The sequence below is a fragment of the Octopus sinensis genome, linkage group LG7, assembly GCF_006345805.1.
Source record: "Octopus sinensis linkage group LG7, ASM634580v1, whole genome shotgun sequence".
In the NCBI taxonomy this organism is placed as follows: Eukaryota; Metazoa; Mollusca; class Cephalopoda; order Octopoda; family Octopodidae; genus Octopus; species Octopus sinensis.
Genome location: NC_043003.1, coordinates 12,903,041 through 12,920,951, shown reverse-complemented (window position 1 = coordinate 12,920,951; position 17,911 = coordinate 12,903,041). Strand labels below are relative to the sequence as shown.

General features: G+C 36.4%; 1 protein-coding gene across 27 annotated transcripts in view; it reads right to left on the bottom strand.

Moving 5' to 3' along the window:
• Positions 1 to 17,911, bottom strand: part of LOC115213775 (mediator of RNA polymerase II transcription subunit 25) — a 116,720-nt gene that overhangs the window by 4,908 nt on the left and 93,901 nt on the right. For 15 of the 27 annotated variants that reach the window (XM_036504534.1, XM_036504535.1, XM_029782604.2 and 12 more), the window contains one exon: positions 11,815 to 11,826. The exons of the other annotated variants lie outside the window; for them this stretch is intronic. In XM_036504534.1, coding sequence (XP_036360427.1) covers positions 11,815 to 11,826 — 12 coding nt within the window. The remainder of the gene's footprint in view (positions 1 to 11,814; positions 11,827 to 17,911) is intronic. 27 annotated transcript variants of the gene reach the window in all.

Below are 17,911 nucleotides of genomic sequence, written 5' to 3'. Positions count from 1 at the left end.
CACACAGAGAATGAATGCGTGCTCTTCTTTGCCTTCACGTCTCATGAATGAACCATTTTTGGACCGAATAGTGACTGGTGACGAGAAATGGGTTCTCACTAAAAATGTCAAAACAGTAGGTAGGGAATAGAGACACACTGGCACCCCAGGCTAAAGAAGGCCTTCACCCATGGTAGGTGTAGTTATCTGTTTAGTGGGATATGAAAGGTTTAGTTCACTTTGAACTTTTAAAGCCAAACCAAACGATAACAAAGGAGATCTGCTGCAAGCAGCTTGAGCGGCTTCAGTCAGTGCTAAAAGAAAAACAACCATCTTTGGTCTCAAGATGGAGGGTGTTCTTCCATTAGGATAATGCTCAGCCACATACAGCAAGGATGACATTCCAAAGGCTGGAACAGTTTGAATGAGAAAAGATACCCCACCCATCAAAATCGCCGGACATTGCCCCACCTGATTATCATTTATTCCACAGTTTTCAAAATCATTTCGATGGAAAAAATATGAATTCTGTAGACAAGGTCAGAACAGTACTGGAGGAGTATTTTTTGTCACGGACAAGTGAATTCTGAAAGAGGGGCCTTGCAAGTCTATCAGATAGATGGAAGAGCATTGTAGAAAATGAAGGAGAGTGTATTTTAGATTAGAAAAGAACTCTGTTTATCTTAATTTTGAAAAATAAAAGAAGTATAAAAAAACCCACATTATTTATGGGATGGCCCAATATATGTAACATATATATACTCTTTCTTTACTCTTTTACTTGTTTCAGTCATTTGACTGCGGCCATGCTGGAGCACCGCCTTTAGTCAAGCAAATCGACCCCAGGACTTATTCTTTGTAAGCCCAGTACTTATTCTTTCGGTCTCTTTTGCCGAACCACTAAGTGACGGGGACATAAGCACACCAGCATCGGTTGTCAAGCAATGCTAGGGGGACAAACACAGACACACAAACACACACACGCATATGTATATACATATATATAACAGGCTTCTTTCAGTTTCCGTCTACCAGATCCACTCACAAGGCATTGGTCGGCCTGGGGTTATAGCAGAAGACACTTGCCCAAGATGCCACGCAGTGGGACTGAACCCGGAACCATGTGGTTGGTTAGCAAGCTACTTACGACACAGCCACTCCTGTGCCTATATATATATATATATATATATATATACACACACACACATACTAGCTAACGAAGCCGCACTCCTGCTAGCTCCTGCAGTGGGCTAATTGGTCCTGCAGCCCAAAACTAGGGTGAGCAGTTAATAAGAAAGTATTCATTGGTACCCTACCAATATGGTATTACTTTAAATTCAGTTTAAATGTAAAACTTGTAAATTCACAAATTTTGGGAGTTCTTTTAAAATTTGAATTTCCAACTGTTGGCATATGACAAATTCTCGTCCAGACCTGATCCCAATGCTGGATGTTCAAGAACCAAATGAAGGGCAGATTTTCAATCTTGGGATTGTCTTGGTTCCAAAAAGGTATAATATGTCTATATAGAGTAAATGTAGACTGAAATACAAGGGTCCCGGATGGATGGACAGAATTTCACATTTACTATAATTATTATTATTATTATACACACACATATTTTTCTCTCACCTCTCTCTCTCTCTCTCTCTCCCCCCCCCCTGTCCCTCTCTACAGTAGGACTGAAAATGACCCACTAATTCTAAAGTAATTTTCCTTTCCTTTCTACTTTAGGAGAACAAAATACATACTTTCAGGAACAGCCGTGTGTGTGTGTGTGTGTGAGAGAGAGAGAGAGGAGGGAGACTTAGGTAGACAGGCAAAACAGTTAATCCTTTATCTTTAATCTGCTTCATTCATTGGACTGCAGCTATATTGGGGCACCAACTTGAAGGGTTGCGGTCAAACAAATCAACCCCAGTACTTATTATTTTTTCAAGTCTGGTATCTATCAGTCTTTAATGCTAAAACCACTAAGCTATGGGGACATAAACAAACCAACACCGGTTGTCAAGCAGTGGGACAGGGGCATACAGAAAGACACACATACATATACAATAGGTTTCCCCACAGTTTGCAGTTACCAAATTCACTCACAAGGCATTGGTCGGCCCAGTACCATAATAGAAGACACTTGCCCAAGGTGCCACAGAATGGGACGGAACCTGAAACTGCATCGTTGCAAAGTGAGCTGCTTTTAACTACACAGCCATGCTAAAGGGTAGAAAATATTTTAGCAGGCCCATGAAGTTAGTGCTTCACCTCAGAATCACTTGTAATGGGTAAAGACCCCCTTCGGTCATGAATGACCATGGGATTGCACCGAGAAAGTTACCCTCCAAGGCACACATCCTGGGCAGGTTGTCTATAGAAGACCAGCAGTCATCCATGCATAACAGCCTCCCCTCTCAAAGCCACTGATGTTATCCAAGGGAAAGGCAAAGGCCAATACAGCTTGGTACCAGTGACATCACAACTCCTTTCTACAGTTGAGTGAACTGGAGCAACGTGAAATAAGTGTCTTGCTCAAGAACACAACGCGCAGCCTGGTCTGGGAATCGAACTCACTACTGCCTGATTGTGAACCTGATGCTCTAACCATTGAGCCATGTGCCTTCATTATAAAGAGTAAAGACCCCCACCTTCCAGCATGAATGACAATGGGATTGCACCTAGAAAGTTCCCCTACGAGGTACAAGTCCAAGCAAGTCGCCCATGCATACCAGACTCCCCTTTCCATACCACTGATGTTATCCAAGAGAAAAGCAAAAGCCGACACAGCTTGGCACCAGTGATGTCACAACTCATTTCTACAGCTGAGTAAACTAGAGCAACGTGAAATAAAGTGTCTTGCTCAAGAACACAACACAGCCCGATCCAGGAATTGAATTCAATACCTCAAGTGCCTTCACTAGTACTGAGGAATTAAAAGATAGTGGTTTACAAGACATTGAGTGCCTGGTAGAGTGACCAAGGGTACCAGGAAGAAGGATCTATATATTTCTTTACTACCCACAAGGGGCTAAACACAGAGGGGACAAACAAGGACAGACAAACAGATTAAGTCGATTACATCGACCCCAGTGCGTAACTGGTACTTAATTTATCAACCCCGAAAGAATGAAAGGGAAAGTCGACCTCAGCGGAATTTGAGCTCAGAACATAGCGGCAAATGAAATACCTATTTCTTTACTACCCAGAAGGGGCTAAACACAGAGGGGACAAACAAGGACAGACAAACGGATTAAGTCGATTACATCAACCCCAGTGCGTAACTGGTGCTTAATTTATCGACCCCGGAAGGATGAAAGGCAAAGTCGACCTCAGCGGAATTTGAACTCAGAACGTAGCGGCAGACGAAATATGACTAAACATTTTGCCCGGCGTGCTAACATTTCTACCAGCTCGCCGCCAAGGTACCCAGTGTTCTGCAGCTGACCCTGTCAGATCAGAAAATATTACATAAGATCAATGTGATTAATCAATGTTTGGCTTTAACTTTCTGCACATTGTTTCCTGTTTGAAAAAGACAGGTAAGGGAATCCGGTGGAGGAATGATTGGGTCTAAATTGCTTGTTGGAATCTTGAGTGTTGCACAGGAGGTTGAAGTAGCAGAAAGCTGGACTGCAATGGGGGGGGTGATATAAGGCTTGCTTATACAGAGATGGAGGGGCAGCAGCAGTAGTTGTAGTAAATATGTGAAACATGCATATGAGCCAACCATAGCTTGATATCAGGAATTGAATCATGGCCAATCTGCTGAATAGTATTTTGTATGTGTAACTGCAGCAGCTACACATGATCTGAGCCCATTGTATGTGGGACAAGGGGACATGGACGTTAATGATTCCCAAAAATGTCAGGTTGGGAGAGAGAGAGAGAAAGAGAGAGAGCAGTAGCAACCCAGCAATGCGAGCTGTATTCCAATCTAGATCTTACTTAAGCTTCACAGATGGTGAGCAACTGATAAACGCTAAAGGATTTCCCAGAATCTGAAGCAAAAAACGTTGCTTTGGGATTTTCCATTTCAGAAATGTTACATCTATGTTATTATTATCCTCATCATTTTTTTTTCACATCCATTTTCTATGCTGGCATGGTTGGATCCAGTGAACTGCAGGGCTGCATCAAGTTCCAGTATCAGCCATGGCATGTTTTCCACAGTTGGATGCTCTTCCCAAAGCCAACTAATTAACAGAGTACGTTGGATGCCTTTTCCATGCCACTGACACTAGTGGGGTTGCCAAGTAACTCACAAGACATGGAAAAGCCCTATTCATATAAATGGGATGACGGACTCACAGTTCTGCTAATCCAGCACCCTGGATTGATACCTATTTCTTTACTACCCACAAGGGGCTAAACACAGAGAGGACAAACAAGGACAGACAAATGGATCAAGCCGATTACATCGACCCCAGTGCGTAACTGGTACTTAATTTATCGATCCCGAAAGGATGAAAGGCAAAGTCGATCTCGGCGGAATTTGAACTCAGAACATAATGGCAGACGAAATACGGCTACGCATTTCGCCCAGCGTGCTAACGTTTCTGCCAGCTCGCCACCCTGGATTGATACCGATTATAAAATGTAAAGGACTATGAGTGAGAAAAAAGTTAATTCCTTAAACAACCAAAGAAATACAACTAAGATCAAGTATTCTCTCTCTCTCCCTCCCAGGTCACTCATCTTTAGATTAATGTAATCCTAACAACATAAAATACAGGTAACATTTTACAGAAATTATGCAATTTAAAAAAATAAAAATCAATTAAAAAGATATCCACATTTAAATCTGTAATAACAAGAGTAAACAAATTAAGCATGAAATAATTAAATTTTATAAAAACAATTTTTTTTTTTCAAAACAAAAATCAATAAAGGCCAAAAGATAGGATTTGGGTGTCAAGTGAGATAGAAGCTAATTATATTTTTTACATGTTTTATATTAATTGTCCATTTTGTTGCAGAGAATATAAATACTGATTTCTTTTGATCTGATAAAAGACTAGTTCTATCCAGGAGCATTTGGTTTGACTCAGGGATATTCCTACTGTGGAATCTATCAACCATAGAGACGAGAGATCAATAAACACCAGCAGTGAAGCAGAGTGGAAGGGGCAGATGACTCTCAAGGGACTAAGTTGGAGGGGAGAAAATTTTAAAACTGACACCAAATATCTGTCATCTCCATTATAAGATATAGTGCTCAGACCAAAAAGAAAATAATAATCTCTCTATATATAAAGCTGAAGTTGTCTGTGTATGGCAGGTTTGGTAGCCTTCAACTAACACTGTCTCCTCTGAGACCCTGCGACGCAAGTTGACCAAAATTGAGAGTATGATAGAAGAAGGCTTGCTCTTCCTTCCGTAGAAGAAAAAATTCAAATCGGACCATGTTAACACCAAAAATTATTTACATCAAAAAGGTGCTTTTTTTCTATGAAAATACCTATTTTTTACGATTTTTTGACTGCTGTGTTGCCATTTTTCGGTGTATTTCAACCAGAAAAATGTTCACTCAAAGAGAATAAAAAGCTACATAATGCAAAATTTTTACTTTTCAAAAATTCCAATTCTAAAGGGTCGAAAAAACCCGAGCAACGCTAAGCAATACTGCTAGTAATAATAATAATAAATATAAAAAATTAAAAAAACAGAAGGCAAAAAAGTTTTAAGTTTATTTCTAATGCTCAAAATCTTATCCATTAGCAGAAGTGATGATTGAATGATCTAAAAACTACTACTCAAACTAACTACTAATGTCTACAAACCTATTCGAATTTCCTAATAACACCACAGCCGCCACCACCACCACCATCAACAACAATAACAACATTACTAGAACTACTACCAACACCACCACCACCAGAATGAATAGATTTCAACCATCACTCCAACACTACTAGACAAGAATATCCTTTCCACAGGGGCAGCAAACATAATACATCCTTTCTTTTTGTCATACAGTATAAAAACATTATAACAAAAAGGGATCCACAATTAATATATAAATCATAATAAAGTCATTCCAAAAGGATTTTTTTTCTATTTGCATACACGGTGTACCCTGGCATCTGTTATTATAAGGGAGATTATCGCTCTTAGATTAATCCTGTTAGGGTTAAAAGCTATATTTTTAAATCAAAGAATAATAATAAAAAAAAGCACAGAATATATTTATATTTTCTCTTTTTTTCTTTACTCATAACAAAGATCATAAACTTTCTCCTCATAAGTAGCCATGTACAGTGCCATTTCATCCTTATTTAAAATCATCAGCATGACATAACCCTAGGTAAATAAATTACACTATCAAACATTTTAACTAAAAGTTGTAATGAGTTTGTTTTTTAAAGCGAAACACAAAAACAAAAGGAACAACAACAATAATAATAATGATGGCTTCAAATTTTGGCACAAGGCCAAAAATTTCAGGAAGGGGTTAAGTTGGTTACATCAACCCCAGTGTTCCACTGGTACTTATTTTATCAACCCCCAAAAAAGATGAAAAGCAAAGTCGACCTCAGCAGAATTTGAACTCAGATCATAATGATGGACGAATTGCTGCTAAGCATTTCTCCCAAGATGCCAACAATTCTGTCAGCTTGCAATAATAATAATAATAATAATAATAATAATAATAATAATTTCTAACATAATCACGAGGCTACAAATTTAGGGGGGAAAATCTATTGTATTGATCCCAGTAAAATGACTGGTACTTCCTCTTATAAGGATGAAAGGCAGAGTTGATCTTAACAGAATTTCAACTCAATATAAAAGGGCCAAAGAAAATAGCACAAAACATTTTATCCAATCCTCTAAGGATTCTGCTTGACAAAATCCTAAGAGATTCAGATACAGGGCCACAACTTTTGGGCATGGGACTAACTGAAGAAATCAACCCTTATATACGTCACTGGTACTTTATCAACATTAGAAGGGTAAAAGACAAAGTTGCCCTTGGGTGAATTTCAAGTCAGGAAATAAAGGACACTTTAACTAAATCCTTTAACCAATTGTCTTATTGTCCTATCAATGCCACAAATAGCCAGCCTTGGGAGATTAAAATAATTCTTATTATTGGCCTAATAAATATTTAATTCATAATATTATATCACCCAACAGTTCATTAAGTATCAAATAGTTTATTACTAACATTGAATTTCAGTAAAAAAATTTATATGCTTAAACATATATATATCATCATCGCTTAACGTCCATTTTCCATGCTAGCATGGGTTGGACGGTTTGACCAGGGTCTGGGAAGCCAGGAGGCTGCTCCAGTCTGATCTGGCAGTTTCTACAGCTGGATGCCCTTCCTCACACCAACCACTCCATGAATGTAGTGGGTGCATCTTACGTGCCACGCGAGGCTGGCAACGGCCACGATTGGTTGGTGCTTTTTACATGCCTATATATATATATATATATATATATTATATATATATATTATATATATATATATATATATATATATATATATATATATATATATATAGAGAGAGAGAGAGAGAGAGAGAGAGACACACATAATAAATCTAAAAAGTAGAATTAATGGTATTACATCTAATTCTTTCGATACATGTGTTTCAACACTATATAGTATATACATTTCATGGATACTAATATTAATATGCATATATTTTTATTTATTTTATTTCATCTAGTTTCAGCTCACGAGCTGTGGCCATGCTGGGGCACTGCCATTTGGTGTTGCTACATGATTTTACTTCATCAATGCTTTTTAGCAATTGACATTTGGTGCATGACAGAGTTTGATGCAGCTGTCCTCATCTGCACCTTATGCTGCAAAGTTGGTTCATCTGGGACATTTGACAGGAAGAGGTCCAGCTTTGTTTTGAAGACACCTACATCCACCTCAGGTCTGTCAGGTCCTTTGGGAGGATATTGAAGAGCTATGGACCTCTGAAGCCCAGGCTATTGCAGTATCTTGTCCTACATCTTGATTTTGTAACATTATTATACATGTAAACCGTTAAGACACATGGCTTACTAATCAGTGTATTTGGCTCACAATCATAAGGTCCTAAGTTCAATTCCCAACAGTTCAATGTGTCTATGAGCAAGACAATTTATTTCATGTTGCTCCAGTTCAATCAGCTGGCAAAATTGTACATGTATTTCGAAGGGCCAGCCTGATCACATTTAGTGAGCCATGCTGAATCCCCCTGAGAACTACATTAAGAGTATGCTTGTCTCTGGAGTACTTGGCCACTTGTACACTAATTTCACGTGCAGGCTGGAACACTCGGCAAATCAATTGGAACATGTGATGAAGTGCCCAGCCATATGTAAACCACATGCAGCTTTTCAGGCAAAAACTATCAACCACATAGCCATCTCTGTAACCAATAACATACAGTATGTATGTATGTATGTATGTATGTATGTATGTATGTATGTATGTGTACACACACTTGTGTTGTTTGTATGAACTTGTTTTAAGGACCCTGACAGGATGAAAGGCAAAGACAACCTAAGCAACATTTGGACTCAGAACATACTAAACCTTCCTGCTATAGACACGAGGCCTGAAATTTTAGGGGAAGGATCCAATTGATTACATCAACCACAGTGTTGAACTGGTGGTTGTTTTATTGATCCCAAAAGGATGAAAGGCACAGTTGACCTCAGTGGAATTTGAACTAAGAACACAGAGACAGACAAAATGCCACTAAGCATTTTACCCGGCACCTTAATGATTCTGCCAGCTCGCCACAATAATAATAATAATAATAATAATAATAATAATAATAATAATAATAATATAATGCCCTGATGCAGTACCAAGCAGTAGCTCTCATGGCTACTGATCTTAAGTGATTGGAAGTGTTATCATGTACATTGTTTTGTCTTGGTATAAAAGATGGGTTACAGCAAATATTCTGCTCAATACCACAGATTTGCTTGTCAGTTGTTTGACCTTAACCAGTTGAGTATGTCCCTTAGTGGCTGACGATATGTGCATCTCTGATCACGAGCAGAAGTAGTTGGGGAGTATCATAGCCATGTGTTGAGAGGGATTCTTTGGGGTTTGAATAATTCACCTCTGGAAACATGGGTGGTTCTTTCAACATCCTTAAACAACCCTTATTCAAGGACCTTTTGAGCGGGATGGGCTACTCAACCTGAAGAAAATTCTAACTGGGCCCCACCTGCAAGGTCATGTGCTGTTTATCTTGATATGAGATCACCATATCGCGCACATATGGTTGTGATGCATGTGCCTGGTGTACCCTTATCAGACGGGTAGTCATGATGGGTATATTGGGCTTCGTATATTTTACCCCAGTGTCACTTTGATGGCATGCACTGCTCACTCAATAATGATAATAATAACCCTTTCTACTACAGGCAATAGGCCTGAAATTTTGGGGGCGGGGCTAGTTGATTACATCAACCCCAGTATTTCACTGGTACTTAATTTATTGACCCTGAAAGAATGAAAGGTACAGTCCTTAATAACAATAATAACAACAACAATAATAATCCTTTCTATTATAGGCACAGGGGCAGAAATTTGGTTTCAGGGACAGGCATACTCGACTACATCGACCCCAGTGTTCAAATGGAACTTATTTCATCGACCTTGAAAGGATGAAAAGTAAAGTCAACCTCAGCAGAATTTGAACCCAGAACATGAAGACAGATGAAATACCGATAAGCAATTTCACCCGGTGTGCTGACAATTCTGCCAGCTCACTGCCTTAACAATAATAATAATAATAACAACAATCCTTTCTATTGTAGGCACAAGGCCTGAAATTTGGGGGAAGGATCAAGCTGATTACATTGAACCCAGTGTTTAATTAGTATTTAATTTATTAATCCCGAAAGGATGAAAGGTAAAGTCGACCTCGGTGGAATTTGAACTCGGAACATAGCGACGAGTGAAATACCACTAAGCATTTTGTCCAACATGCTAATGATTCTGCCAACTTGCCACCTTGATGATGATGATAATAATAATAATCCTTTCTACTAAAGGCACTGAAATTTGGGGGGAGGGGACTAGTCGATTACATCGACTCTGGTGTTCCACTTTTACTTAATTTATCAACCCCAAAAGGATGAAAGGCAAAGTCGACCTCAGTGAAACTTGAACTCAGAATGTAGTGATGTGCGAAATACCACTAAGCATGCTAACAATTCTGCCAGCTCACCAACCACTCATGTACATATTTGTATTTAATTTATCCGGTCCGACTACTTCTCGACGTCATATAATATCCCGTTTCCTTAGAGCACATTATATCCATCATCTATCTCAGGTGTCTGGGTGGCACCAAGTAAATAACATGTAAATACAGCAGGTGTCACGGACAAATTTTCACAGTAATAATAACGATAATAATAATAATAATATTATTAATAAATATATCAATAACATAGTTAACCTGTGCAGATCTACTATATAATGGATAGAAGCAATATAATGGATAGAATAACAGAAATAATGAATAACCAAACTGATGACTGTATATATATTGATAACTATGGGAAAAAGAACTGTATTAATTGGGAAAAAAATAACAATATTAATAATAATAATAATGATACTGACTTCAAATTTAATTTCATGAAAGCGAAAGTAGCAATTATAATTTTAAGAACATTTTTCTTTAAATCTTAACTTATTGAATTAGTAGTGAATATTATTAAAACTCTCTAGGTTTAAAATATGTGGCAATGTGGATTTAGCAGGAGTGTTATTAAAGACCTATTACATCAGTCATATATATATATATATACACACATATGATTTCTATGTGAGAAGCTATAGTATCAAAACCTGTGTTGCAGGTGACTCAAAGCTGTTCAAAAAAAAAAAGGCAACTACCTAAATGCATATATATATATATATATATATATATAATATATATATATATACATATATATACATACATATATATATATACATACACGCACCCAAACAATGTGCACATAGCAGTGCTTTAAAATTACTTAACATTTTGCCGATAAGCTAAAAGGCAGAGGCTGGCTACATAGTGAAACGAATTTGCTGTTAATAAAATGTGCACACCAAATTTTTTAAATATTCATTTTTTTTTGTAATAATTTTGAAGAATATACCCTATCATTCATTCATAATTTTTTTCCCATTTCTTTTTTCTTTTCTTTTCCTTCCCTACTTCAGAGGTTCTCAACCGTTTTTTTTTTTTTCAACCAATGGAACCATTTTGACTCCTATTTTATCCTGGTGACCCTACCCACCGCCATTCGATGTTTAAAATCTATTTGTATAGATACTTCTTTCAAAATCCCTATTTTGCTTTTCACACATTGACTTTTGTGGTTTGAACCATGTAAAACAGAGAAAGAAATCCTGCTGTTTCATGGACCCTCGATACACTACTATGGATCCCCAATTTGCTATTTTGCTCGTGTGGGACCTCCAAAATTCTTCTATGGGCCCCGGTTGAGAACCACTGCTCAATATCATTCCTGGCAGTTCTATTTCGTTTTTACAAGAACCACCTTCATTGAGCTAATTCAAAATTAAATGACATAAAAAGGAAGTGGACTTCATACAGATATATTAAAAAGTTCTTCATTACAGCTTTATCTTCCAGTAAAAGAATTCCCTTAAGCTTCTTGAGCAAAGGGTTTCAATAAATATCCGAAGCCTTCAAATACTAATTAAAGTAACAAAGTCTATACATGATTTTATTGTCTCTTAATTTTTTTAAAATATGGTTAACAGCAAAAAAAATTGCATTGTGTATTTTAATGATAATAATAATAATGATAATAATAATAATAAAAACATTTCAAAGAGCCACTTACCCTGCCACAAACCTATAAGAATAAAATTAGTAGATATAGTTTACAAGTTTTATATTACATGGAAACAATAATTTCTTATTCAGTGGTAGAAAGCTAAGCAAAAATTGAATAAATTAAGATAATGGGTTTAGAAAATTATAAGCTTCAAGCATTAACCAACACCTTGGAGATAATGTGAAAGAAAGTGGGCAATGAGAGAATGTCAGCCTTAATATATTAAAGATATTTTATTAAGTGATATTAGGGTTATTGGTAATGTTGTTCTGAGAAGAAGAAAAACTACTGATCATAAGGTTTGTAAAACTTTCCTTCATTTCCCCCTAACATCAATCTGATTAATACGTTACAACTCATTGAAAAATGGTTTATAATTCTACAGACACAAGGGTTATGTTTAACCCTTTGGCATTTAAACCGGCCACATCCAACCCGAATATTCTACCTGCTTTATGTTTAAACTGACTAGATTCAGCCTGTCATACCTACCCTGCATTCTAAAAGTAAGTAATCACTGAAATCTTGAAGTAAAGACAAAATGCATGATTAATTCAAAATTAAGTGAATAAATAAACATTACATTGGACAGGATAATCCGAATGCTAAACGGTTAATATTTAAAACAGCCAGATCCAACCTTTCACACCTACCCTACAATGTCATTCTAAGAAATAAACAACCACATAATTGAAACCTCAAAGCCACAAGATAATACATGATTAAATCAAAAGAATATGAATAGATAAAGCATTACATTAGACAGAATAACCTGAATGTTAAAAGGTTACCTTTTATTTGGCTTATACAGGATGGACCAAAATGATCTGACACATTTGGAGGCTTAATAAAATTACAAAATAAGAAATAATGAAAAGAAAAATGTTATTTTCTGAATGTACATATAATGCCATTTTATTTCATTAAGTTTTAAAAATTAAATCAGCTAAATGCTTCCCATCTTTGTCAACACACTATTGGAGACGTTCAGGAAAGTTATCGATAACTCTATGGATCATTTCTTCTGGAATGGTTGCTATTTCTACACAAATTGCACGTTTTAATTCATCAATAGATCGAGGGCGATGACTGAATACTTTTGATTTTAAATATCCCCACAAGAAGAAATCACATTTCACCATTCCAGAAGAAATGATCCATAGAGTTATCGATAACTTTCCTGAACGTCTCCAATAGTGTGCTGACAGTGATGGGAGGCATTTAGCTGATTTAATTTTTAAAACTTAATGAAATAAAATGGCATTATATTTAGATTCAGAAAATAACATTTTTTTCATTTCATTATTTCTTATTTTGTGCTTTTATTAAGCCTCCAAATGTGTCAGATCATTTTGGTCCACCCTGTATCTGAAAGCTGTATATATCTATATTGCTATCCTGTACACAGTAACAACAGGCTATACCAACAATGGCTTCTCATACAGACACAAGGCCACACATTTTTGAAGGAGAGTAAAATAACGGATTCAGTCTACCACAGTGCTTTGCTAGTTCTTATTTTATTGATCACCCTCAACAAACAAGACGCAAAATTGACCTCAGAACATAAAGAGACATAACTATATTCATTTTGTTTAGTGTGCTACCAATTCTGTCATCCACTAATCTGAGCATATTAACCCTTTCGTTACCAACCCAGCTGAAACCAGAGCTGGCTCTGTAGCACAAATGTCTTGCTTTCATAAGTTTTGAATTAAAATCTTCCACCAAACCTTAGTGAGAACTTATGTTCCTAACATTAGCTTAATGATAACTGTAAATTATTTTACTAAACTCTTGGTTATATTTAAAATTAATTGAAAGAAACACAGAGCATCTCAACAGAAATATGGTAACAAAAGGGTTAAAATATATAATAGAGAAACAATTCTTAACCCTTTCATTACCAACCCGGCTGAATCTGGCTCTGTTGTACAAATGTCTTGATTTCATGAGTTTTGAATTAAAATATTCCACCAAACCTTAGTCACAATTTATGTTCCTATAATAGCTTAATGATAACTGAGTTATTTTACTAAATTCTTGGTTATATTTAAAGTAACTGAAAGCAACACAGAGCATCTCAACAGAAATACGGTAACGAAAGGGTTAACTAGAAATTTACTTAGAACTGGGCACAAGGCAAATCAACAAAAATGATAAGTAAAGATCTATAAACTTCAGAATATGATAGATTTCAGAAAAATACAATCAACCATAGTGAGAATTGAACTTGGAACATAAACAGATAACAAAAAGTACTTAATCCAAATACAATAAACCATATTTGATGGCATGTAAGGCATGCATTTATCTCAAAAACACATCTCAAACAAAAAAAAACATGCTATGTGAAGTTGGGCAGCCCATATGCTTCAATGCACTTTTGTTTTTTAATATGCACCTAATATGCTCACGATTCTTTATGCCATCAAATATGGTACCTCTTTACCATGCATGTTGGAATTACACTCCTTGAAACAATTATTTTTGTTTTGCTTTTATCATCATAATGTATGGCAACACATGAGAAAGACAAAAGAAACAAAATCAATAAAACTGAGAAAGAATACCAAATAATCCTCTTTACTTTCGACACAATGCCAGCAATTTCAGGTGGAAGGGAAAGTCAATTACATAAACCCCAGTGTCTGACTGGTACTTATTTCATCAACCCTGATAGGATAAAAGGCAGAGTCCACCTAAGCAGAAATGAAATTCAAGTCAGAAGAAATGACACAAAGCATTCTGTCCAATGTCCTAACGAGTTGGCCAGGTTACAGCACCAGGTATGTTATATAACGAAACCAAGAGAACTAGAGATAGAAGACAGAAAGAAATGAAGCAAAGAAAAGAACAAAATGGTATAGGAATCAAATGGAACCAACAGAAAATTATTGAACTCTGCTACAATTTTTAGCATTAGTCGCTCTTGTGAACATCGCTGTGTGATACACAGGACATATTTGCCTGGCCTTTATACATCATTCCTATTTTAGGGAATGGCGTCTATACACATTGCCATTTTTTTTTTTCAACCACGAGAATAACTTGGAATTTGTGAAAGGAAGTGGCTGTGTGGTAAGTAGCTTCCTTCCCAACCACATGGTTCCAGGTTCATTCCCACTATGTGACACCGTAGGCAAGTATCTTCTACTATAGCCTTGGGCCAACCAAAGCCGTGTGAGTGGATTTGGTAGACGGAAACTGAGAGAAGCCCATCGTATATATATATATATTGGTGGAGGCTCAATGGTTAGGATGTTGTGAGTGTTTATTGAGTGAAAACACCTAAAGCTCCACGAGGCTCCGGCAGGGGGTGGTGGCAATCCCTGCTGTACTCTTTCACCACAACTTTCTCTCACTCTTTCTTCTGTTGGCCTGCTCGCTTAGCCAGTGGGGTGGTGTCATTTGAAGGCTAAAACAATGCGAAGCGCATTGTGACCAGCGATGTGTAGCAACATCTGGTCGGTCACAGTGATATATATATGTGCATATATATGTATATATATATATGTTCGTATGTCTGTGTTTGTCCCCCACCATCATCGCTTGACAACCGATGTTGGTGTGTTTACGTCCCCATAAATTAATGGTTCGGCAAAAGAGACCGATAGAATAAATGCTAGGCTTACAAAGAATAAGTCCTAGGATCGATTTGTTCAACTAAAGGCGGTGCTCCAGCATGGCCACAGTCAAACGTCTGAAAGGAATAAAAGAATATTATTCAGAATGTATCAAAACAAAAGAGCTATCAAAAAGTCTGTAAAGAAGCTTGGTCGTTTAGAACATGATTATGAAAATGTTTTGTAGAGGGAAAAGTCTAAGAACAGATCAAACGCAACTCACTGAAAATTCCTTCATCAGAACACAAATAAAACTTCAATGTCACAGTAGCAAAGCTACCATTATAGAACAATCATCAAACAGAACAAAACTTCATTGGCTCTAAATATTGCTGGATTCTTGTAGATTTCCTTTATTGAACCCTACACTGGTGAAAGTTCAAGCAAAAACATTGATTGCTACAAGTAAGCACAGATCAGTGGCGTATCTTTTGAGCTTTGCATTTTAAAATGCCTTCTACCGAACGACTTTCCAACTAAGTAAATGAGACAATATTTAGTACTTCACTCCAAGAAATAAAATCCAACAGCCACTTCCTATAGTAAATAATTCTAATTTTGGCACAAGGCCAGCAAATTTTAAGGGGAGGGAATTCAGTTGATTACATCAACCCCAGCTGATTACATCAACTTATTTTATTGATCCTGAAAGGACGAAAGGCAAAGTCGACCTCAGCAAAAATTTGAGCTCAGAAAAAAAAATGCTTTTAAACAAATTATCCATTTTATTTATTTTTTTAAAATTTTTAATATGAAATTAGTCTCATCAAAGCAAGCGACAATGTTTTGTTCTTTTTTGCCATTTAACAAACTAAATGGAATAATTTTTATGGTGTATTTGTTTTGTTTAGTTTAGTTTAGTTTTAGCTTCAAAAGCAAAAAGGAAAACAATAAAAAGTATTAATAATCATAATAAAAAGAAGAAAAAGTTTTTAGTTTGGGGTTTTTGTTTTTAGATGTCAAAAGAAGCTTTGAATAAAATCAGCAATGAAAAATAAAATAAGAATAAAAAAAAAAGAAAAATTAAAGAATACAAATAAGAAAAGGGTAAGTAAAAATGAAGCAAACATCAGTCGAATGCAAATTGTTTTTTCTTATTAAATTTTTAAGCAATGATACGACTAATTTAGTGTAAGGAATAACGAAGTGAATGGCTGTTTGGAAATTAACTTAAGCAACTCTACTCTATGCCACTAAAAAAAGAACAATCTGCAATGATGTTAATGATTTAGTTAAACAGCAGCATAATTAGAAGTGATGCAGTTCGATAAGAAAATTGCAGGTTAAGAAGCCAATACAATTGAATTAGGTAAGGAATTTGGTAAACACTTTTAATTTCTTCAGTATCAAACGATTAATTGAAGGGGAACTTGTCAATGTAGATGTGTATCGTTGTAAGTGTTTGGTTATTAGTGTACAATTTTTCTTATATAAAAAATATATTATAGTCATTCTTTGTTTGAGTTAGGAGGCCACAAGGTGGGCGGGCGGACGGACGGATGGATGGGTGGGTGGGCAGATGGGTGGGCGGACAGGTGGAGGGAGAGAGAGACTGATAAAAAGGTTGGTAGTTTGATAAATAGAAAGAAACAACCAGACAGACAGATATATATGTATATAACAAGGTATAGAATTCAAATAAATTTATGCTAGTGACAGTATTGCTGGTATATATATATATATATATATATATGTATGTATATGTATATGTGTATGTATGTATAAGTGCAGGTTTGGAAGTGTGGTTAAGAAACTTGCTTCACAATCATTTGTCCTTGGTTCAGTCCCACTGCATGGCACCTTGGGCAAACTTCTTGTATTGCTCAAGGTTAACCGAATCTCAAATCCTTATGATAGACAGAAATTGAAAGAAGCCACTCTCTCTCTCTCTCTCTATATATATATATATATATATATATATATAATAGAATAAGGATTCAGGTATAATCAGGTACTTGAAATGATATGCACCAGGTAGAGTTGGATAAACCTGTGGTTCCAGCCTATGGTTGATAAGTATCAAATAGGATATTCCGGTTGTGTGCACCCGGAGAAAACCAACCCTATGACTATTTAGTGCCTAGGGGCTGGTCCAAAGCACGCATTACGTTGAATTGTGTGTTGTTGGTATATTCTAGGGTGTCCAGCAAGTCATAAATCCCTTTGGTGCAGTATGATTATATGTGTGTGTCTGTGTGTGTGTGTGTGTCTGTGTGTGTGTGTGTGTGTGTGTGCATGCATGTATGCATCTGTCTGTGATCATCTTGAAAACTGTTTAGGTATTTACATGAAACCAATGGTAGCCTTAATAAACAAATAAAGAAATTTTATCCACCAATGCAATGCTGAGCACTCATTCTCATTGTTTGATATATGTGTGTGTGTGTATATATATATAGATGTGTGTGTGTGTATAAGTGAATGCCTTGTGTTGTGTGAGCCCTTGTCCAGACATTGTGCAATGGTTGTAAACAAGC